The 23,855-nt window shown below is 44.4% G+C and overlaps 2 protein-coding genes across 14 annotated transcripts in view; both read left to right on the top strand.

Annotated features, from left to right (window-relative positions):
* The first annotated feature begins 6 nt into the window (after nucleotides 1-6).
* LOC136540221 (probable importin subunit beta-4) lies at nucleotides 7-4,343 on the top strand. Its single transcript, XM_066532225.1, has 13 exons — nucleotides 7-81; nucleotides 156-245; nucleotides 324-565; nucleotides 637-725; nucleotides 1,407-1,447; nucleotides 1,552-1,582; nucleotides 1,662-1,784; nucleotides 1,869-2,083; nucleotides 2,241-2,336; nucleotides 2,420-2,532; nucleotides 3,313-3,448; nucleotides 3,536-3,640; nucleotides 3,712-4,343. Exons 1-13 carry the CDS (start codon nucleotides 19-21, stop codon nucleotides 3,910-3,912), a joined length of 1,545 nt encoding a protein of 514 aa, XP_066388322.1. The 5' UTR covers nucleotides 7-18; the 3' UTR covers nucleotides 3,913-4,343.
* Nucleotides 4,344-10,833: 6,490 nt separating this feature from the next.
* The window catches only part of LOC136534151 (uncharacterized), a 167,484-nt gene continuing 154,462 nt past the window's right edge, over nucleotides 10,834-23,855 (top strand). Inside the window, exons 1-9 of one of the 13 annotated variants that reach the window (XM_066526629.1) lie at nucleotides 10,834-11,031; nucleotides 11,118-12,151; nucleotides 12,261-12,685; nucleotides 13,249-13,305; nucleotides 14,399-14,573; nucleotides 15,466-15,619; nucleotides 15,717-15,794; nucleotides 16,008-16,049; nucleotides 16,158-16,408. In XM_066526629.1, coding sequence (XP_066382726.1) covers nucleotides 12,588-12,685; nucleotides 13,249-13,305; nucleotides 14,399-14,573; nucleotides 15,466-15,619; nucleotides 15,717-15,794; nucleotides 16,008-16,049; nucleotides 16,158-16,198 — 645 coding nt within the window. In that variant the 5' untranslated portion in view covers nucleotides 10,834-11,031; nucleotides 11,118-12,151; nucleotides 12,261-12,587 and the 3' untranslated portion in view covers nucleotides 16,199-16,408. Of the gene's footprint in view, nucleotides 12,152-12,260; nucleotides 13,383-13,491; nucleotides 14,574-14,913; nucleotides 15,620-15,716; nucleotides 15,795-15,995; nucleotides 16,050-16,157; nucleotides 16,409-23,855 lie in introns of those variants that run through there. The other 12 variants (XM_066526623.1, XM_066526633.1, XR_010778683.1 and 9 more) reach the window with 12 other exon arrangements.

Below are 23,855 nucleotides of genomic sequence, written 5' to 3'. Positions count from 1 at the left end.
GTTGTTGGGATAGTAGCAATGGCAGTTGGCAGAGCAAGAATCGAAGCAATATTGCCTCCTTTTATTGAGGCTGCTATTGCTGTAAGTTGTGGTTCCATTAACTTCAGTTACTTTTACAGCATTGAGTGCAAGCTTTATGTTCTTCGTACTTGCAGGGTTTTGGATTGGAGTACAGTGAACTCAGAGAGTACACTCATGGTTTCTTTAGTAATGTTGCTGAAATTTTGGGTGATAGTTTTACACAGGTAACAAGGGTCTTTAAAATTTTATTTAATTTCAGATTGATGTTTAAATTTACCAAAGTGAGTTGTTTCACATTTCAGTATCTTCCTCATGTTGTCCCTCTCGTATTTTCTTCCTGCAACTTGGATGATGGTTCTGCTGTGGACATTGATGATGCTGATAGTATTGAAAATGGATTTGGTGGTGTTTCATCTGATGATGATGTTAATGATGAGCCAAGAGTTAGAAATATCAGTGTTAGGACGGGGGTATTAGATGAGAAAGCTGCTGCAACACAGGCCATTGGTTTTTTCGCACTACACACGAAGAGTGCCTATGCTCCGTATCCTTTGAGAAATGCTAAGCTGCTCTAGTCACAGTTTAACCTTTCGAAACTTCCTTGACTGACACTAGGTATCTGGAGGAGTCACTGAAGATTTTGATCAGGCACAGTGGTTATTTCCATGAAGATCTCAGGCTGCAGGCAGTCATTTCTTTGAAACGTAATTTACCCCCTATTTCTCTTTGATGCATGAATTTTCACAAGGAATTCCTTTCCCTTGTTCATGCACTGGCAGCATTGTGGAAATTTCATTGTCAGGCTAAATGGTTCAACAAAAAGAAGAGTTGATTGCTTAATCTGTAACTTTACGAAATCAGTACTCACAAAAAAAAAAATATTTGGTGAATGAAATTAAATGTCTTAAAAACATATTCTGCACTCTGCACTATGTGAAGCTGTCTAGCTATCTGAATTACTGAAATACAAGGTGAAAAGGGGCATATAATCCACTGAAGTGTGGCCTTTTAAATGAAGTGCTTTTATAACTATTGTCTGTGTACTGAGGTTTCCAGCATTCTTATTTCATATTGGAATGCCAAAACTTAACAAAACATTAGGTAGAGGTAGACTCATGGACTCACCCAATGGTAGTGCAGTAGCCAACTATTTTTATATGATAATTACAGGAAAAAGAATAAAAGTGCTATTCCAACAATATTTTGCATAAAATCCAGAATGGTATGTTGTTAATCAATTCGAAACATCTGTACTTCATAATTTATCACTAGTATAAGTAAGTATATTTTTTCAACATATCTTAATGTATATTATTTTCTGTAGTGTTCCGTAAAATGTGATTTTATGGCTTTGTTGGTAGTTACATTGATAACCCTTCTTGCAGATATTCTAACTGCTGTTAGGGCAATACCTCCTACACATGCTGTGAGTATTTTGTTGTGCTAATATTCATATGCTACTTCCTTCGTACCTTCTGGCGATTTAAAGATTAATTTTGATGAAATAATGTTTTCTTTTGTACCATCCAGGATGTACTAGAGAAACAGAAGGATGTCCTTGGTAAATGCTGGATATACTGCATTTCACGTTTGTTTGGCCTGTTTGATAGCAAATAACCATGCCACATTTATTTTTTCAGATACTGTTTTGAACATCTACATCAAGACTATGACAGAGGATGACGATAAAGAGGTAGTTGCACAAGCTTGCATGAGTGTAGCAGACATTGTGAAGGACTTTGGTTTTGCTGCAATTGAGCCTTGTAAGCTGTGCCTGTTCAGTACTGGTTGGCCTGAAAATACTAGGTTGTGTTGTTAAAGACTGGCCCTTCTGTGCTCTCTTTCAGACATGCTAAGGCTTGCTGAGGCAACACTGGTTCTTTTACGTCAAGAATCAAGCTGTCAACAAGTAGAATCAGATGGTGAGGATGATGGCGACATTGACCATGATGAAGTCCTCATGGATGCAGTTTCAGATCTTTTGCCTGCTTTTGCAAAAGTGATGGGATCTTATTTTCATCCTATCTTTGCAAAATTATTTGATCCGTTGATGAAATTTGCTGTATGTTACCCCCCCTTCCCCTCTCTATATGCGCGTATTCCATAGTCCCATTTGCTCCACATCAATTGATTAATTAATTCAATGGAAGTTCTATACTTTTGAAACACATGGTGGTCTTGTATTTTGCTTTTGAAACTACTTCCTGGAATAAATGCAGAAATCTCCCCATCCCCCCCAAGATAAGACTATGGTTGTGGCAACCTTAGCTGAGGTTGCTCAGGAAATGGGTGCTCCAATATCTGCTTATGTTGATGTATGTTTCTAGCATTCTTTAATGTCTATGAATTTTTATCATTTCAACGGCCCCTTTCATACTGTTTCATTTGGATTCTTCAGAAGATAATGCCTTTGGTGTTGAAAGAGCTTGCGTCATCTGATGCTACTAATAGGAGAAATGCTGCTTTCTGTGTTGGCGAGATATGCAAGAATGGGGGTGCTGCAGCACTGAAGTATGTATTTTTTTTTCTAGAATCATCATATTTGATGATGCAAGAAAGTAGTATTTAATTTATATGCGCATTAGCAATAAAAAGATGTATGCTGCACTAATAAAAAATGTTGTGTGCTTACTTTTGATGAAATGACACACATTTCTCTTGCGTCATTTGAGAAAAAAGCTTGTATTTTTTAAGTTTTCTTTATAATCAGAAAAGCTAGCTGATGAAATAATGACTTGCATTTTACTGATTTAATTTCCCAAATGCAACATTTTTCTTATATAGATACAAGGGGAAAGTATGTGTTATGCTCACTTTATCCATATTGGATATATTTAGATTAATATATGTCAGCAAGTCAGAGCAGTTTAATTAGAACCGTATTCTTTTCCTATACTTCTCAATTGCCATATCCTCAACTTCAAAACCATATGCTGTTCGGGTTCTCTTTCTTTGCTGGACCCTAGAAGTAACCATGACCATCTGGACCTGATGGTCTTTCAGAGTTCTTCTCAAAATGACCAAAAAAGCAAACCATTTTTTTTTCCTCTAGTGAATAGCCTGCCATGAGATTTGTTGATAAACTTGAACACTGCTCCTAAATTTAAAGTGCTCTAGCATTCTGAAGTGTTGGATGGTGCAGCTAAGAATCATGAGACATATTTGATGCTGTTCCATTTTATAGTCAGCAGTTGGATTACTTCTCAATGTCTCCATTACATAACTAAAATAAAGAGTAACACCTGATACTGTAATTTTGTTGCTCACTAGTTCTTGTTCATCTTTATGCAGATACTATGGGGATATACTTCGTTCTCTGCATAATTTGTTTGGTAACTCAGAATCAGATGATGCAGTAAGAGATAATGCTGCTGGTGCTATTGCTAGGATGATAATGGTGCAGCCTCAGTCAATTCCTCTCAACCAGGTTTGAACAACATTGTAGTTAGTATGTTTGGACAGCTTCATGTTTCAGATTCAAAAGTGTAACAAGCGTTTGATTGCTTTCTTATAGGTTCTTCCAGTTTTTATCAAAGCTTTGCCACTAAAAGAAGATCATGAAGAATCAATGACTGTCTATGGTTGCATCTGCAGTTTATTATTATCATCACATCCCCAGGTGATTCTAGAACCAGATGTCCATTATCGGTCTATATTCATGGGCCAAACCTAACATTTTTTCAATTGCAGATCCTTCCTCTTGTGCCTGATGTCATACATGTGTTTGCCCAAGTGGTGGTATCCCCAGATGAGAGTGATGAAGTCAAAACAAATATTGGCAAGGCTGTTTCTCACTTGATATCTGTCTATGGCCAGCAAATGCAGCCAATACTGAGTGCCCTTCCACCAGCTCATGCAAGCGCGCTGGCTTCATTTGCCAGTAGAAGATGACCTCTGAGGACAAGCTTTTCGTTGGCTCCTCCTTCTGGTTGATTTTGTTTTGGTTTTGCCATTGCCATTTCCTGAGGATCTGATCACACGGATCAAACCAGATGGAGTGCTTGCATTGGCAAGAGTGAGCAGAGTTGTGTCAGGTTGGCGCATGCTTGATTATATGGTGAGCTTGGTTCCTCTCTTTTTTGAGTTACATAGTTGTGCTTGCTTTGGAGCCCTGTACGGCTAACGGTATAGGCCTTGGTCGACAGCGCATCTGTGAGTGCCTGCCTGTATTCAGGTTCCGGTTTTGGTTATTTATGCTCTTGTTTTTGGAAAATTTTACCTGTCGTTGCAATTCATTGATTGCTGTTGTATATAGAAGAGAGTTTTAAATGGAGAGAATGTATTACTCTGCAACTGGCAAATTTTGTATACCACTTGCTGTTGTTCGTCCGGATTGCGTACCTTGTCGTGCCCAAGTTGGAAAAGGCGCTCCTTGTGTCGCGAATAGAAAATCTTGGAAGCGGGGAAAGAAATCAATTACAAGAAAGAGCCAGTACAACCTGAGCAGCGTGGCCATGCGCTCATCGATCCATAGTGCGGCTGCGCAATGCCGGTTTGGGAAAGTTTTGTTTCTTATTGACGAAGGATTAGCCAGGGACGGGAGCGCCGGTCGCCGTCCCCGTCCACGATCCACTCTTTGGACCAAGGTCGGTGGATTTTGATCAGCAAAGGCCCGATCTTGTGATAAAGATGGGTTGATAATACCATCAATCGTAGGATCGGATTGGGTCCTTTCCTGCCTGCTCGCTCACCCCTCCCTGCCTTTTAACCAAGAAGATTTTTAATCTTGGTCGCACTGATCCTGTCCTCTCTCTGTCGCTCTCCCTAATCGACTTTCGTTTTTCTGTACAGTAGCAACCGCACCGGCGAAAGCCGGCACTCATCTCGACCCTGATCGGACGGCGTCGGCGTGCGGCCAACCCCTTGTTGACACGCACAGGTCGACAGCAGGACGACGCGGGCCGGCACGATCTCGGCCGGATCCGCGTCCCTCTGGGGCCGCCTGCTCGCCCACTTGCCCCGAAAGCCTACGGCAACGCCATTGTTGGCATCCCCGCGGCCGGCGCCGGCCGCGGCCATGTGCGCTCGCCTCGGGCAAAGACGCCTACCTACACCGCCTGCCTAGCCCCGTCTCTTGGCGCTAGCGATAGCTAGCTTTCGATCGGTATTCGGTAGGAGAAACGAAACGCGCCAGGTACTCAGGTAGCCTTTCGCGACAGAGCTGCTGGCTCCGCGCGTGCATTATTTCCCTCTCGCCCCATTGGCCGGCTGGGCGAGACCGTTCCGGCGACATGGATTGCTTGTAGCAGTAGCACTCTGCAGTGCACACGGGCCACGGCCTCTCCGCGTTGCACGGTGCATCTATCAGCTCATGAGACCGAGAGGAGATCGAGAACCCTGAAGTGATATCATGAGCCACCTAGCCCGGGCGCGCGTGCCTCTTTTTAGGATCATCAGGCGCGCCGCGCGCCTTTGTGGGTACGTCGTAGAACGTAGCACTACGGGGACGACGAGCTATTTTCTTTGAGGATAGAAAGGTGACAAGGTAGCGGCTAGCAGTGAATGAAGTGAGTGACACTGCCGCTTTGTAAGGAGTACGGAGGCGCCGCGGGAAATCGTAATGTATTCCTGCCTTTGCGCTCCGCGGGGCACGTCGGCTGCACAGCGCAGCGCAGCAGGAGCGTACCTACTGCATGCAGCCTAGCCTAGTTCGCGTACGTTTCCATGGGCAGCGCACACGTACGTACCCTCCGATTCTCCATCTATCCCCTCGCGCACGTACGCTGTCCCTCCCTCGTTACGCTAGCTACGTTTCTTTTTCTCTGTTATTTGTAAAGTACATGCATGAATTCTTGACCTTGACCGAACAAAATAAAGCTAGCTAGCTGCCCACTTTGTATTCCGAGGCATATGGAGTACATTACTACTTGCATGCATGAACCATGCATGCATGCACGAACTATATATTCGCCCGATTCTCACACCCGATGGAGTTGTTGCTGTGCCAATTTGCGCTGCCGGCGTATATATGTGATACATGTTTACAAGAGAAATCGAGAAGACAGGCACGCACCACGCCACTGCGTATACACGGACGACGAACATGTCCTTTTGGTCCAGCACCCCGGCTACCCTAGTGTCCAAGCTGGGTGGCTAGCTAGGCTACATGCTATAATCCACAGGTTCCTATCAGGCCATGCATCGATCCATCAAACCGCGCGATCTATCTGCATGCCGACTATAAAGCTATTCGATGGAATGGTTCTAAAAGAAAGGTTCGTACGTACCTAACCTATTTATTGGGCCTTTTTTTTTGCCCGGTCGTGTTGCATTGCATCCGTTCTCAGCCCATTATTACATTACATCGTCTAATAATGATGGAAGGAAACAAAACACACTCCACATTATCTACAATGTTTTAATTCCGATGGACGACGGCGATCGAAACGAGACCGGTTCGCCACAGAGGCACAGACGGATCAATCGGTGTCGAACAGGGTCCGGCATGAAGGCAACAGCAACGGGCAACGTGCGACGCGAGCAGCCATGAGGCAGGGACGGAGGAGCGGCGAGCGCCGGCGATGGCTCACAGGCCGGCTGCTTTAGCTGACGCAGATAGATGTCGAGATCTGAGCACGAGCGGATCCGATGCCCCCCAGGATCACGCCTGTCCTGGTAATGGCACGCAAGATTCGATGGCTTGCAATCCAAGAGGGATTCTGATGGCACTTGCCGTGGATTTCCGGTCCTGCTTCTGCGCACCGCCAGCGCCTGCGCCTGCGCTAGGGAATCCATCCACGCGATCTCTCACTTTTTACCTTTTGGCTGATGCACGATTAAGGTGGTGTTTGCATGACTAATCAAAGGGCTAAAGTTTAGCTCATAAACTTTAGTTCTGCTGGACTGTTTGGATCCATAGGCTAAACTTTAATCCTCTAATCTACAATGACTGATTTATTCTTATTTAATTATCCATGCACAGCTATGCACGCGAGCGGCAAGAGGTATGAGGCATCCAGCGCATGCCCCGAGGGAGTTTAGCCCAGTTTAGGGCCTCTTTGGAAGCAAAATATTTTAGTCTAATTTTTAGCCATTTGCTCACTTTTAGCCCCTCTATTTGGATCCTCATGGTAAAAAAAAAAAGAACTAAAAATACAGGGTTAAAGTTTTGCTATGGGATCCTAACAGAAGAGCTAGTGCTAGATTGAGCTTACTACTCAAACTTAACAAAGGCGCCAGCAAATGAACATTCATGCTGCTAACTGAACGTCTGAACTGTTGCGTGAGATTGGATTGATTTGAAAGCATGGTCATACAAAATACAGTTCTTTTCGTGAATGTACGCTCTCTTATAGTTAAGAGAGTTTAGTACCAGGCCCGGTGAAGCCAACGGCCCGCCCTAGAGGCCGTACTCCAAACGCCGGAGATTATACAAAATGCAGTTTTTTTCTTGAACGTTCTCTTATGTAGTGAAGAGAGTACTTTAGTACCATGCCCGGTAAAAATCAAAGCCCCGCTCTAGAGCCTGTACTCCAAACATCGAGATTAAGATAAGAGAAACCATCGCGCCTCAATTAGAGCCTCTACTTTAATTTGAGCATCTCATCTACAACAATAGTCCTTAAATCAAGGTCCCTAATTTCTTTATGACAAGTGAGATCCATTTGTCATTGACATTTTTTTAATTTCGTTATTTCCTTTGTCTTCTCCTTCCCTATCGCTCCCTCTCACTCTAGTGGTTAGCGGCTGGGCATATGTGTGGGGTGGTTGGAGGTCTCGTGGACTGGGATTTGGACCGCCTGGGCGATCATCGGTGACTAGGAGTGGAGAGACCAGGGCCAACCGCCACGAAGGAAAGATGACCACAAAGGCGATCGGCGGACGAGGAGGTCGTGCTTGCAAGGACGTCCGTCGGGAGAGGGCACGCTTGCTGGGACGAAGTTGGGGAGGACGCTACTCTCGCGGGACGTTAGCTAGATCTTGTGTGACCGGTCTTAGGAAGATGGATGGACCTTTGTCCCAAGATCTTAAAAATAGGATAGGAGCACCCCAAACAAAAATTAAATAGTCATTTTTATTCTTTGCTAATGTACGTGGATTGGATCGCTTATTTCATGATGAGGAAAACAAAGGTTGTAAACGTATCAATAACAATAGTACGACCCATGCTCCTGCACAAGCTAATAATTATAGGAGATATAAGATATATAATTGCTAGAGATTCATGGATAAATGTGGAGTCACAAATAAAATTGCTTATGTTTGTTCTCTCACATTTATTCAAAAATTCTAACGATATTCACACACACAAGTCTTGGATTCATTCATTTACCCGTATACTTATTACTCTAATGCGGAAAACTATTAATCAGACTGTTATTATGTGCTCTGAGCTAAGTCGGAATCTTAAAACTGAAGTAGACGGATGCTACAACTGTACCGTTATTCTTCCAGCGGAGCCGAAGGAGACAATACTGCACCAACGTAACAACCGTGCGGTGCGTGCTTGCCCGCTCGGCTTCCACTAGTTCGCACATCCCTCGCGGCGCTGGGGCTCGACACGTGGCACGAGCTGCCCCAAGCATCGCTCAAAACCTCCCGAGAAAACAGCGTTTTGTGGGGCCTCGTCATCTGGATTCCGGAGATGGATGGAATGACGGATACGAACAATACAAGCTGTGAATTGGCTTGTCTGCGATCGTAGATATTGTACCTTACAACCCCGTCCCATTGAGTTTGTCGCTCGGGAACCGAGATTGTGAGGAGGGCACGGTTTTCAAACGACAAACTCAATGGGAGGGAGGTATTACAAAGCTACAAATACTGTCTTGTCAAAAATAAAGGTTCCAAAACTGAATCTGTTGCTGAAACGCTTTTACATGATGGTCGGCTTGGGGATTACCAAAGGAGAGGAGACTGACTCCAGCCTTGACAAAGGAGAAAGGAGAACGACCAGATCTACAGTGCTGGCAGGCCAAACTTTTGCTCGTGGTACCGGGCTCCTCGTACCCTACTTTCACACGCGAGCGATTAGCCGATTACGTACGTCCTTGCTGTCTAGCTGCACAGAAAGCAGTGTCCGGCAGTTACCCGACTGATGCACCACCGGCTTGTCAATAGGTGCTGTGTTTGTAGGCTCGTGGCGACCTCTGGTTGGTCAGTTTCGCAGCTAGTCGCACTTCCACAGATGCGCAATTAAGACAGACAAGCCGGACATGCTCCTCCGCCAGCAAGCCTATCCACGTCGCTCAAAACTCCCCCAGCCGTCTGATCTTGAATCATGTGGCTGTGATTGCTCGGATCGGATTTCGCTGGAATCAGCTTCCGCCGCTCCTCAGTGGCTTCCACCGGCTTCTTGTCTGCTTCTCGCCTACGAATTCTCTCAGCGTAGTCCGGCTTCTACTCCGGAGCCAGCCCAGCGAATATATACCGCGGCTTCTGATTTTGGGTCCACATAGTCGGCCTCATCTCTTCCCCGTCCTCCCCCATTCCTCCCGCGGCTCGCACGGACACCGCCGCCGCCCGCCCACCGCTCGCGCCTCCCCTTCCTCTCCTTCTCTCCCACGGCGACGCACCGGCTACGGCCACGCCGCTGGTCGCAGGTGCAGGTGGCGCGCAGCCCCGGGGCGACGCGGCTGGCGAGGACGCCGTCGGCGACCGATGTGGAGGCCGGCGCGGGTGGCTCGGCGACGACCCGCCGCGACCAAGCCCCAGATAAAGGTGGTCTCCCTACCTTGCTCCTCCTCTCCTTCACACTCGGGCGCCTGGGTCAGCCGGGGATCTGCATGCTTCTCGTCCACCTTTGCTAGGGTTCATCCGGTGCCTCCATGACCAGATCCAGCGCCTCCATGGCCGGATCCGTTAGTTCCCCCACAGGATTTGCGTCTGGCGTTGAGGGATGCGACATGGGGGCATCCTGCAGCGTTATGGGCTCTAGGATCTGTGCTTGTCGACGTATGGCGGCCTGTGCAGCCTTGCCCGCTGATTAGCATGAGCGTAGAGCACCGATAGCTCCGGGCTGCCGCGTCGGCGGCTGGTCTGGAACTGCTGCTGCCCGCCGTCTACTCAAGCGTGGCCGCTGTCTGCTCAAGCGTACAGTAGTTGCATCCATGTCATGCGTACACCTTGATGTGGAGATAGGTTTGTGCGATCAACACTTGAGCACCCTAGCAGTTTGTATGTAGCAGGCAGGTGTTGATTGAATCCAAGTTCAAAGATGCCCGGTGCCCTTTGATCTAGGAGAGAGATAAGATATAGTGCGGTGTAAGCTTAGAATGATTACTTATATTAAATTTTATTGTTACAGATTGCTCCATCAAATGTCTCTTAAGGTTGTATTGAAAAATTTAGAAGTAAACTGAAGTAAGCTGATAAGAAGCAGGTGTTCAAATGCTTCTTATGATGAAGTAAACTGATATTCGCTGGCCTGGGTTGTATTGAAAAATTTAGAAGGGTACCTACTGACACATAGAAACAAGTTGAGTTTTATATTAAAAGTCTGTGTTCTAATTTGCGTTTGCACATCCAAAATGATTTCGGTATTAGCAGAATGAAATTTGGGTGTGCATGCTGTTGCTTGGCTTCACTGCTTTCTTTTTTAACTGTATGCCAATTGATGCTTTTGTTTGCCGCATGCCAACACTTGGGATACCGTATGATTTATGTTTGATTTCAGATTGTGCATATGTCTTCAAGTTACTTTAATCAATATTCCATCTATCTTGACTAGATTTCCCACATCCACATGTTCAATTGACCAAATATTAACTGATTTGTTGTTGCTTATTGACATGGCATATTTACATAATACAGATATAGATGTGCTTGCCCTATTATTAGTCCTAATGATTATAGTTACAAATATTTGTTTACTCTACACATGGATGTACTGTCTATTAGTCCATTCTTTTATAAAATGAAACTGCAGTATAGCACCCATTTAGTATTATAATGACCTTCAAAGAAAAGCCTATATGGAATTTTCCTTTTTCCTTTTAATGTGTTATTTTTAGACCTTACCATCTGCTTGCAGTCACAGCACCTATTGCATGTGCTACCTATAGGATTCAGGTACACTAATCATCCCTCAGCACTCATTACCTTAACAGTATAGGTTTCATACAGACTATAACTCATTCAGAAACACACGTACCTAGATTGATGAATCGGTAGCTTCTGACTCAAAACAAAGATGGAGAGTTCATTGGACAGCAGAGCAAGGATGTGCCCACGTCTCAAGCTAGCCATGTATAATAACCGTGCTCTTGTGCACAGCATCGCTATCAATGTACAAAACCACCTATTAATGTCACGTAGATCCTCTGCTTTGCACTGTAAATCAGGTGACATAAGCCTATGCCTTTGTTTGTGTTTGTAAAAGCACAGCCATCTTCAATCCTGATTCAGACCAGTATCTGTACAAATATTTCAGTGTAAGCATAGTAATGCTTTATCTTAGCACCGCGTTGTTTCCTTATATATTTGAACTTTTCCATGTGCATGTTACAACCATAATCTATTTAACCAAAAGTCCAACCATACTACATCGGCGTTAGGTTTCCTGAATTCGCAGCCACAAAGGCTGTTACTGCTAACCGATATGCATATAGGTAGCAATAGGCAATAGTAGTGTAACGTTGGGTTAGCCAATATTTGGGTAGGGCAAAGACATGCCTTTGGGTTACATGTCGTTCCTTACTGACTGAATCGACGCTATTTGCTTGATGCAGGATCAGCCATTTCAGAATGACATCTTTTATGTAACATGGTTTCGATCTGCTATTTTCCTGTCTATTGCGTATAGGGAGCAATAAGCGATAGTAGTGTAACGTTATCTTTTACTTGCTGTTTGTTTGGTGACCATATATATTTTTTTTGGGAAATTAGGACAGTCTTTTTCTATATAGTGTTGCTCCAAATTATAATCTGATTTCTGTCATCTATTGGGTTTCGCCTAAACTATTTCATATGCAGGCACCATTTTATTTTACGATTCATGCCCTTTGTGTATTGACCTAATTTGCTGTTGCTCTTGCTATTATTATGAGATACTACAGGTTCCTCAGCGTGCATCGCTGTCCTGGGTTGGATTATTTCGCTCTGCTAGACAGAAGGTGCTACGTCGTGCTCAGTTGGATAGCTGTTCGGTGTTCCTCAAGATCCTCTGTACTTGATTCCTGCTTGCTCTCAGGTAAGAGCGGCTGATCCTTGTATGCACACCTATTCTGCAAAGCAGTGCTTCTTATGATGAAGTAAACTGATATCGGTCTCCTTTCTTTTGGGTTCTGCAAACACATTAGAAGGACGCGGTCGCTTCTTACGGCTGTCTGGATATCGACACTGGTTTTAGTTTTGGCTCCGCACGGAGGCTTTGCCAAAAACAAAAAAAAATATTTTAGATCTGCAAAATTCCCACCAAAAGTTTCTTTCTCGGCAAACAAATTTTTTTGGCAAACCCGGCATTGGCATCATGTTTGATTTATGTTTGATTTTCTACATGAGTAACACAGCCGAGGGCCACTGGTGATGACGAATTGGACATTATAAGTCATAAAAATTATTTGGACTGCTTTCAAAATTTGTTTTTTGCTGTTATACATGGGTTCACTGCTTTCTTTTTCAGCTGTATGCCAATTGATGCTTTTGTTTGCCGCATGCCAACACTTGGGGTACCGTATGATTTATATTTGATTTCCTACACGAGTAACACAGCCAAAGGCCACTGGTGAGGACGACCTGGACATTATAAGTCATAAAAATTATTTGGACTGCTTTCAAAATTTGTTTTTTGCTGTTATACATCTGAGGCTCTTACTGCTAACCGATATGCATATAGGGAGCGATAGGCGATAGTAGTGTAGCATTGAGTTAGCCAGTATTTGGGTAGGGCAAAGACATGCCTTTGGGTTACATGTCATTCCTTACTAACTGAATCAACGCTATTTGTTTGATGCAGGATCAGCCATTTCAGAATAACATCTTTTATGTAACATGGTTTCAATCTGCTATTTTTCTGTCTATTGCGTATAGGGAGCAATAAGCGATAGTAGTGTAACGTTATCTTTTACTTGCTGTTTGTTTGGTGACCATATATATTTTTTTTGGGAAATTAGGACACTCTTTTCTGTATAGTGTTGCTCCAAATTAGAATCCGATTTCTGTCATGTATTGGGTTTCGCCTAAACTATTTCATATGTTGCTGCACGCACCGTTTTATTTTATGATTCATGCCCTTTGTGTATTGACCTAATTTGCTGTTGCTTTTGCTATTGTTATGAGATAATACAGGCTCCTCGGCGTGCATCACTGTCCTGGGTTGGGTTATTTCGCTCTGCTACACAAAAGGTACTACATCGTGCTCAGTTGGATAGCTATTCGGTGTTCCTCAAGATCCTCTATACTTGATTCTTGCTTGCTCTCAGGTAAGAGCGTCTCATCCTTGTATGCACACCTATTCTGCAAACCAGTGCTTCTTATGATGAAGTAAACTGATATCAGTCTGCTTTCTTTTGGGTTCTGCAAACACATTAGAAGGACGCAGTCGCTTCTTATGGCTGTCTGGATATCGACACTGGTTTTAGTTTTGGCTCCGCACGAAGACTTTGCCAAAAAAAAAACATTTCAGATCTGTAAAATCCCCACCAAAAGTTTTTTTCTCGGAAAACAAATTTTTTATTTGGCAAACCCAGCATTGGCGTCATGTTTTCTTCCAACTCATCATATATAGCTATTTTGAGGGATATTGCACAGCAATGTTGCTTACCTTATATATCTTGTATACATGAGGTGATACAGGATGGGACACATCTTTATGGTATAGAGATTGAACTGCCATCCAGTGTGCTTCACACCGGCCGCCACACATTGTTTTTGTGGGATCATCCACATTTAGATGAGGCTTTAGCGTATGAGGCCGCAGCGTTCCAAGCTATTGTTGCTTTGCAAAGGCTATATGGTTCGGCTGCTGTTGATTATAGTGTGCATGGATTACATATGCGTAGAGCTATTGCCCAACGGCTCCTCCCAATTGCAAATAGGGGTACACAACTTGCCAGATTGGTAATAGCGGCCTCAGAACACCCAAATGTGCTTTTGCCTGCGCTCGAAGCTTGTGCACGGCTCCTGTTAGATGAGGTCGCGGCTATTCCGCACGGTAGTGCTCTTTAGTGTTTCTAGGCTGTGCCTTCTTAGACTATCTCTCTGTAATAATTTCTTGCTTCTATTGTAACTACAGCTTCCTAAAGCAATAAATCAGATTCAATTGTGGAACTATGTTTTTGCGTTTCGTTACTTACATCTTGTTTGCTACTGAAGCCATGGTCGTGCTACCACATTCTGCCATATAGACGCTGATTCCTGAGTTATAGCTGTGTCCAAAATTTTTTACTACACACCTAATTTGTTCATGCCATTTATGGCCATTTACCTTTTTTCGAAGTACCTGCTTCATACATAGAAGCGAAGCGACGGCACCGGGCGAGCGCACAGCGGGCGGTTGCCCAGGCCGACCACAGCCCCGATTTGGTGGCCACGGCGATGCGGGGACGAGACGCGGCGAGCCTCTTATCTCCGACAAAAGAAAACGCGTAGCTACTATCCACCACAGATACAAGGTATACATCCTCCACCTCACCCTCATTCCTTGCTCAGCCTAATATCTAGGATTACGATTCATACACCCATGGTTACCGTCGTAACCAGCAAAGAAGCCAAATTTTCCACAAATCATTTTTGTCATACTACAACTCACAGGTAGACCATAACAACCTGCCGGTGCTTAGGCACCAGAACAGCCACAGAAATCTAAGTGTAGAGTTCTTCCCTGCACACTGCAGACATCATACAATGGTGCTCCTTTTCTTTTTTTAATATATACAAAGACGGCCTTTATTCAATATATGCCAAGAAATTTCTTAGATATTACATTAATACTGTTTTTATATATATATATAGATGCCAAGACGCCCTTTCTCCAATCTCACAATCATCGACAACACAGATCTGACAGATCTTGACACAAACTCTTTTGCCAATGCCATCATGGTAGCTGCTCCAGACACAGCTTCACTCCCATGCAATGCCTATGAGCTGAGAGATGCAATCTACCAGCATCATGGAATCACCATAGCCCTCGAAAGCATATCCTACTATGAGCCAGGATTTTTCCTTCGCCTACCCACACCAGCTGCCAAAACCCACCTGCTAACCAACTGTTTCATAAGCATCAACAATAACAACTTCGTATTCATGCCATGGAAACCATAAAACGGTGCCACCTCAGTTCCACTACAGGATTTGCTCAGATCCAATCCATTAAATCTGCACCTCGCTAAGGATACCCCTACAAACGAACCATACGAGCGACTCATCATCTACATCTCGGGCATGCCACCGCACCTATGCTCCAACTCAGTCCTATACCGACTGTTTGATAGACTTTGCACTATCAATGAAATAAACTTCATATCTGCTACCCTCCAATATGAGATAACAGTCCGTGCCCAGCTCTCTGCACTGCCCCTCCAGGCCCACATAGGTCTCAGAAACGCACCAGCGACCAATGATAGTATCGATATCTGGCCACTGAAATATGAAATACTCACAGAGCAAATGCAAGGCAGGGACACTCCACCAGAGGAACGCATCTCTCATATTCGAGGTAATTATTGATTGACAGCGCAGCGAGAATTAGTACGTCCACCTACCTATGCTTGCTTTATCACAATAACTCTTTTTTCTCCTTTTGTTTCATACAGGAGACTCAGTGCTCGATACGTCAGACCACCGCGACCTATACTCCTACTCTGATGATGAGATCACATCTCATCCACATGGTACAGCCACAGCTCATGAACTCCAAAAACAGCTCCTTATATTTATACTTGCTACCGCGTCCCATAAGTACAGCCACATAACCTAAAAAAAAGCTAATGCCTCCTACCCAACAAAGTCATCAGCTATCATTGTCTGCATACAAAAATAATTAGGCACACAAATCAATTACTCGCTCTAACACAAACACTAATATCACGCAGTTGCTTGTGCAGGCCCACATCTCCATCCACCTGAAGACGACTCCTACTACAACCGTAAGTCCATGCTAATACTTAATCAACCGATCAGTTATTTACACATACAACTCTTTACTAATTTGCAGTTATCAAACTTGTGTCTCTGCAAACAATGCTCCACCACAGCTACTCCAAAGCGCAACTCCGAAGTTGATGAATCCAGTTAGGAAACAAACAGCGCCAGCGGCTGCCTCTGAAGACAAGCGCACATGCCAAAACAGCTACTCCAACAGAGTCTGTTAGCCCAGAAGTTTATCAACTACCGCCTCTAATTATTGTAGTTTTTATATAACCCGTATGTATTGTGATAGCAGCAAATACTCTTGTAATATAGATACCTTTTAACCTTCGATGTACTAGTGGACCGCCATCCTATATCCATATTTAGACTTCTATCTCGCACAAATACACTGACTTTAGATCCCTGCAATTGGTTGCCGCGACACCTCACGGATGCGCGAACGCGCGCGCCCCAGATACTAGTCTCCAGTAGTCCGGTCTGCATCACCTCGCCGGCAAATAAACAGCGTGTCCCACACTCCCCCCCCCCCAAAAAAAAAATTGGGGCTCTTGTGTTCTTGCCCCTACTTTGATGTGCAATTGTGATTTTGCCCTCGTTTTTCTAACTTTGTGATTTTGCCCTTAACTGTTCACAAGTCAACGCGATTTTGCCCCTGGTCAACGGTAAAAACAGGGGCAAATTTGCGTTGACTAGGGGCAAAATCGCGTTGACTTGTGAACAGTTAAGGGCAAAATCACAAAGTTAGAAAAACGAGAACAAAATCACAATTGCACATCTATGTAAGGGGCAAGAACACCATTTTCCCAAAAAAAAATTTGCGTTCCACCGAGACCCGGAGGAAAAATAAAAGTGCTTTGCATTACTGTCTTGTAAACTGTGAAACTTTTTTTTCTTATATATATATTATAATGCAAAGAGCCAAAGACACACAATTGTAGTTTGTTTTTAGGTTTTATATACACGCTAGCTTCCTTCCATATGGAAAGTAGCTATGTGATTCTGATTCGATTACTGGAATATGGTACAGTTAGGGCTTGTTTAGATATTCATACTGTTGACACAAAAATATGACGATGTGATTAACACACAGTAAGCCGGATGATCTTGACGGAGTGAACCCGAAGATCTGCTTAGCTTCAACGCAAGAACGGTCGGTTTCGGGATAAAGACGTGCCAGTCAATTTGACCCTACAATTAACAAGGAGAGAATAATCAGTAGTTTAAAGTAGAACATGTTATTGTTGCACCAGACAGTTCCAATATGTGACCAAATAGCCGATTGATATGACCATCGACTACAGAGTCGACATCCAGCAATAAAGCAACATAAGAAAACATCATCGGCTATAGAAAACAAGAGCCGATTCTTCTTATCCACAGTAGTAGAAAACAAGTTACCTGCTCGATCCAGACAAAGTCGTCCATAGCCATTAATCGGCCTCGATGCCTCCGCTTCCTCCGACCGATATTTTAAGGAGAAGTGATCGGCAAAAAAGGTGCCATCAACTTTTGGAGTGGGTAACATCGGCAAGATCTTGACAACATCCTTGATCAGCTTAGTACATTGGTTCGTGTTTAGCCGATGCAACAGTTGTACTCAGTGAATTCCGTCCGCCATAATATTTTTGCTAGCTCATCCCATTGGCTTGTATATCTAGTCTTGAAAGTGAAGGAGCAGCCGACAGTGGTGAAGAAACAGCCTATGGTAGAGTACAAGTCTAATTTGCTCTCCTAATCCTCCTTGCTTTTGCTTCTTTTAATCTTCATTCACGCGAAGACCAAGGGGCGTTAGAACTTTGTATCTCTATATCTCCCTCCAAGTATATTAAACAATGATTCCTAATCGGCCATGAAGACTCATTTGGTTCTTGATTTGTACAGTTGGACTCAATTTCATGATCCTTTTCTTGTTTGCTTGGGCAGCTGCTTTCGAACAAAAAGTAGCCTCTCTTGAAAAGCCTCTGGAACTTCCCTTGGCCGAATCTCGTTGATGAAGTATAAGTTGACCGACAATTGTTCCACCGTAATCTGGAAACTAATAAAATATTAAGAAGGCATTTGACTTCTAATCAAAGGATTGTGGGTTCGAGTTCCATCAAGCGTGCCAAAAAGTGTGTTGACATAAAAATATGGCGATGTGATTAACACACAACAAGCCGGATGATCTTGACAGAGTGAACCCGAAGATCTGCTTAGCTTCAACGCAAGAACGGTCGGTTTCGGGACCAAAGGCGTGCTAGTCAATTTGACCCTGCAATTGATAAGGAGAGAATAATAAGTAGTTTAAAGTAAAACATGTCGGTGTTGCACCAGACAGTTCGAATATGTGGCCAAATAGCCGATTGATATGGCCATCGACTACAGAATCGACATCCAGCAATAAAGCAATATAAGAAAACATCATCGGTTAAATAGAACATGATCAGTATAAAACGTTAAGCCGATAAGTTTGATGAAAAGAGTATAACACGCGAATAATCGACTGTTTACCATAAATGAATCCATAAACAATCTGAATCTAATATATTATCATCAACAGTGAGGTTCGACCGGATCGATGCAGCTATGATAATGATAACAAACTAAAGCCAAATAATCTATAAAACCATCTATACGTCAACAAACTCATAAAAACATGCTATATGTGTGAGAGCATAGGCAATCGGTTAAAATTGCCGGTGCAGGCATAGCAAATAAATAGAGTACATATCTCGATCATGAACAAAACCACGAATCAATAATTTCTAATCTAAAGTCTTACCAGTGAGGTTCGACCGGATCGATGCAGCTATGGTAGTGTCATTAGATTAGATCTCATTAACTAGTGAGTTTATTTAAGATTAAAACATGTCTTTGGATGCATACTATGTTTGATTGCAATAGAAATAAAACAACCGATCTAGTGCAATTAAGTCATCAATTATGAGATTTAAAGTGTGACCAGATCAAAGGATGACCAATTAAGATGATATGATGCCGATCTATCTCTATCTCAATCAGGTGATTTGTTATAATTAATACAATATTAATTATAACAAGATCGATAACTGGTGAATCAACCAAAAACAAGGAAAATCTTACTAATCTTAGCAGATTCGATAACTTGTGATATTGTATTAAACAACAAGTTATTTAACACAAGATCGATAACTTTGATCTATATTATGATTCGTAAGATATCAATCAGCTGATGCAGCTTTACAAACTACGATACAGATCGATAACTAACTTATATTATGGCTCATAAAAGATCAATCAGCTGATGCAGCTTTACAAGCACAATACAAGTCGTGACGATACTCACAAGTAAGCTGGAGGTCGATCAATCGATGCAGCCCTGTTTGCTGAAGAACTCGCCGAAAAGCTACATTACTCCTACTCCTAAGGGTTGACGTGAAGCCGAAAAAAATAAAGACTAATTTTGGTTAATGTGTGGATATCTTTTACAATAGTCAGGGGTACATATTTATATCCTAGACTAAGGACCTCTGTTACCTAAGAAAACGATAGGAAATACAAAAATACATGAACTCTAGTTCCCTTATTTAAAGTCCTCGCTAATGAAGCCTTCTTGACCGACGCCTTTTCTTGCCATATCCTTGCATCTACTGTGTACGCGTATTTGTACAATATGCCTGCCAATCTCCACTGGAACAATGCATGCATCACGTGGTAATCTTGGGCTTGCCGTGCAATCTTGCCAAACAACAGAGTCCAAGTTTGATACCCCTCTGTGCTCCTTTGCTCTGCCCTCTCTGCGATATATGCCTGGGCGTCATGCTCTTCCTAAATAAATAATATTTCTTTTCCTTCTCGTATGCATTCATCTGGGGATATTTTCATGCACATACACCTCACGCTTATCCGTTTATACCAACCAACAAGAGTCCGAGGTCATCAGAGATTATGCCAGATTAATCGACTCTGCTTTTCTTCCTTTAATCCTCCTCCCTTTTTATTTTTTTTTCATTTACGCCGGCGGCACCTGGACTCTGATTATTTAATCCGAATTAATTATCCAAGGCAACTTTGTGATGTTGAGCTTGGATTGAAACGTGGCCCAACATAACAATCACCGTGCATGAGGATATATTATAATAATTGTCTCAAGTCATGACGTGCGCATTTTCCTTGATCTTCTTGCTTCTCTTGTTTTTCCATATATATCTTCACGTGTGGAGCACTTGGACTTCATACCTCTTTTCCCAAATTAAAGAATATTTCTTGGCTGGTGAGCACATCGGCCGATTCCTTCCTTTAAAGAGCTTTGCCAAATTTTGGTGCAAACACGTACCTATCTCTATCCATATGTACTGAGGTAAAAAATTAACAAATTTTCACCTCAACTCCACTCCAACAAACATAGAATGATGTAAATCTAAGAGAAATGTTATGCAACAACCGAGTGTTGGACACTCGATTTCTCCTTGCCCGTGCGCCCTCTCTCTCTCTCTCTGGCCTCTCCCTCTCTTCTTCTCTAAATCCGTCGGCCTTGGGGAAATGGGAAATCGGCGGGGGGGGGGGGGGGGGGGGGGGGGGGGCGGGCCGGCCAAGTGGTGGCGACGGTGGCGGGGCGGCGTTCGTGTCCTGGCGGCGGCGAAGGCGGCCAGGCCAGGTAGGGGCGGGGGCGTTTGGCCGAAGTTCACCGCGGAAGAAGGAGGGGGGAGGAGAAGGAGAAGGCCACCGCGGCGTGGGGCGAGATGGAAGAAGAGCAGTGAAAAAAAAACGAGTTCTCCCAACCGATAAAACGCTCGAGTGCTAGCTAGACACTTGCAAATCTAAACAAGTCCTTGAACAAGTGGCATACTGACATCACCACATGAGTAAGCTAATGACGTCCTCCATTTCAGCTACGGGCGTGGAGGTGCGCCAACTCTCCCACGTGTAAGAAGTAAGAACGCAGGAGGGTCGCAAAAGCTTTTCCAGAGGCCAGATAAAAATCTTAAGAGATGGACTAAGGCGCGCAGATCGCGTGTTGCCTTTCTCGGTTCTTCAGGGCCTTACGTTGGTTGCTCGCCAATTTGGGGTCACGGGATTTGGGGTTTGACGAGTATCGAGAGCAACCGGCGCATACAGATTTCAGAAACCTGTTTGTTCTTCCACCACCCCTCTGCTTGTGAAAGTGCACAAGGAAGTTGCACGGTTTGTGTTGCCATGTGGGGGGATGCACGATGGTAATGGTAAGGACAAGACTAACAATGCTTTCGACAAATGTGGCAAAGCGGGAAGGGTCGGCGAAGGCTGCACTAGCTAGCGCTAGCACACATTTTTCCATCTCCGTCCCGTCCGTAATGGAGCTAGGAAAGGCCGGCAGGCGGCATAGGCGCGCACGGAACGGACGGCGGAGCGCGCTCTGGCCGTGGCCGGCCACGGCTCACGGCCGTTGGCAACACGCCGGGCACGACTGCACACCAGCTCAGGCGCCACCGGTAGGCACGTTGCATTGCGCGACCCGCGAGCTAGGCGCCGGGGTTTGGCGTGAAGCGTCGCGCGTCGGCATCCGGGCGAACCAGCCGCAGCGTAGCCGTAGCCCCGCCAACTTCCAGAAAATGAACCGAAGAAACAGTAGCTGCTCAGCGCAACCACTCCGCCACCCAACTCTCCTCGTTGTCCGTCCGTCCCACCTGTCACTCGTGGCCCGCGGCCCGCCGATGTGTCCACCGCTCCGCCCGCTCGCGTGTGGAGGATGCGTGGAGCGGGGTTACACGATCGACACGCTCGCGCGCGGAGGAAGCGCCGCGCCGCCGCCCGCCCGCGCTGGGACGGGCGAGCCGGATCGGGTGAATCACGCCGCCCCCGGCTCAGCGCCCTGCACTGAACAGCTGCAAGCGGCGGCGGCAGGAGGATTCGCAGCGTGGCAGGGCGAACGTTGCGGCATGGCAGGGCGAACGTTGCGGCGTTGCAGTGCGTGGGGACAAGGCTCTATTCCGGGAGCTGCTCGGCAGCGCCACCGTGGCTTGGATCCTTCTGTGCTGCGCGCTAATCGGGCATTTGTCTCGCACGCACGGCGCTAGCTAGCGTCGTATGCTCAGAGCCAGACGCTGCATATGCCAGGAACGGAATTTTATCGTAAGGTATAAGAGATTAGGAGAATTGGATTGATGGACGAACGTTCCTACTCCGTATTAGCTACTTCTGTCGTCTTCTCAAGCCATGCACGTGTATCATTAAGAGAGTCAATTCGGCACTTGATTATACTCACGCAGAAGCCGTTCAAAACCAGGGTGGTGCGTGGTTACCCGATTTTTTTTTGGTGGTTACCCAAATTGAAGCTACTTCTCTACGCAGGAACCGTAGTACATATATACAAAGGTCAGGGTCTGTGAGCTCTACCAAACAGTACTCCATCCGTCCAGAAATGACACGTGGTCTATGAGCTTAAAGAACTACTCTTGATTCACTTCCCAATATGGAATTATTTTTCATATATAATTTACCTAGAGAATCATAAAGAAGCACTTCTCATCAAAGTCACTTTCTACAGAGAATTATTAGAATCAGACGAAACTCTATCAAATAGGCCTTTTAAAATTACTGAAGAACGATGAAGGAATGGCCCCCAAATGATTGTCAAGGTGGCGGCGCATACGCATGATACGCTCTTGGAAATTGCGAGCATCTACGCCATACGTCTGATCTGTTCTAAGTGACAAATGCAGCTAAACAATTTGCTGGCCCGTTTTCTTTCTTCCATTTCTTCCTTTCACCCCTTAAACCTACTACTACAAAGACCATGATCAGTAGCAGCAGTAGTGCCACGTCGCTACACAAATGTATTGACCGAGAAATTTCTGTTCGAATTAGCCAGCAACAAGCCAAAGCCCCAATTCAGACAAGGAATTTCCCTGTACGCCACCTCGTTCCAGCAATCTGTGCGACGGCTCGAGAAAATGTCAAGCTACTTATATACAAGACCTTGATAAGTACAGACGCCCTAAATCTCTTCCTAATTTTTGTTTTTAGCAAGACGAGGAAAACCCCTCTCCAACAACTTGTAACAGAACTGACCAAATTATAAGAACGTAAGTACAAAAACAATCACCGAAGCGATCAAATTCCTGTACTTAAGCTCCCATAATCCCGGTAGTCCGGAAATCACGAAGGATTTCAACCAACTCTCGACATACAAACCAAGATCGTAGTGATTCAATACAACACATCATTCATTACAACATTTCACAAGTAGCATTCGAATTACATCCATCAGAGTTCAAATAACATATTACAAACCAAGTTTGAGTGTGCGGAAGCAACATAGTTTAGTACAAAACATCATAGTTTTTAAATACATTGCCAAGTCTGAGTCATGTCCTACAAAAGCATTATCAGGTACGAGAACTAGTAGAGACCGCGCCTAACGGTCTAGTCTTCATCCCCAGCTGGGAGAAGGCAGTACTTGCAGCAACCAAAGTAGAACTGGTCATCTGCAACAGGTGAGAGATAACCCCTGAGTACGAGAAAGTACTCAGCTAGACTTACCCGTCAAAACTAGAAATAAAAGACACCAAGGATCATGCAAGGCTTTTCAGGTGGGCTAGCTTGACACAGTTGCATAAAAGAGCTTATGATTATAGTAACCAATTTAAACTTAGTATCAAGCTTATCATCATTTACCTGTCCACTAGATTAGCACCTGTACTAGAGCACCCACTTATTAGGAGCAAACAATATTAACCATAACAGGTATAATAAGGCTGTCATCATCATATCATCATTTCCGAACCATTAAGTTATTTAGTGTATCTACTTTGGAGATAAGCCCGTCAAGTTCTCACTAACCGGGAGAGACGGCGATTCGAATC

Source organism: Miscanthus floridulus, chromosome 2 (genome assembly GCF_019320115.1).
Source record: "Miscanthus floridulus cultivar M001 chromosome 2, ASM1932011v1, whole genome shotgun sequence".
Lineage (NCBI taxonomy): Eukaryota > Viridiplantae > Streptophyta > Magnoliopsida > Poales > Poaceae > Miscanthus > Miscanthus floridulus.
The sequence above is the reverse complement of the archived record's forward strand: the minus strand, read 5'-3'. Positions and strand labels throughout refer to the sequence as shown.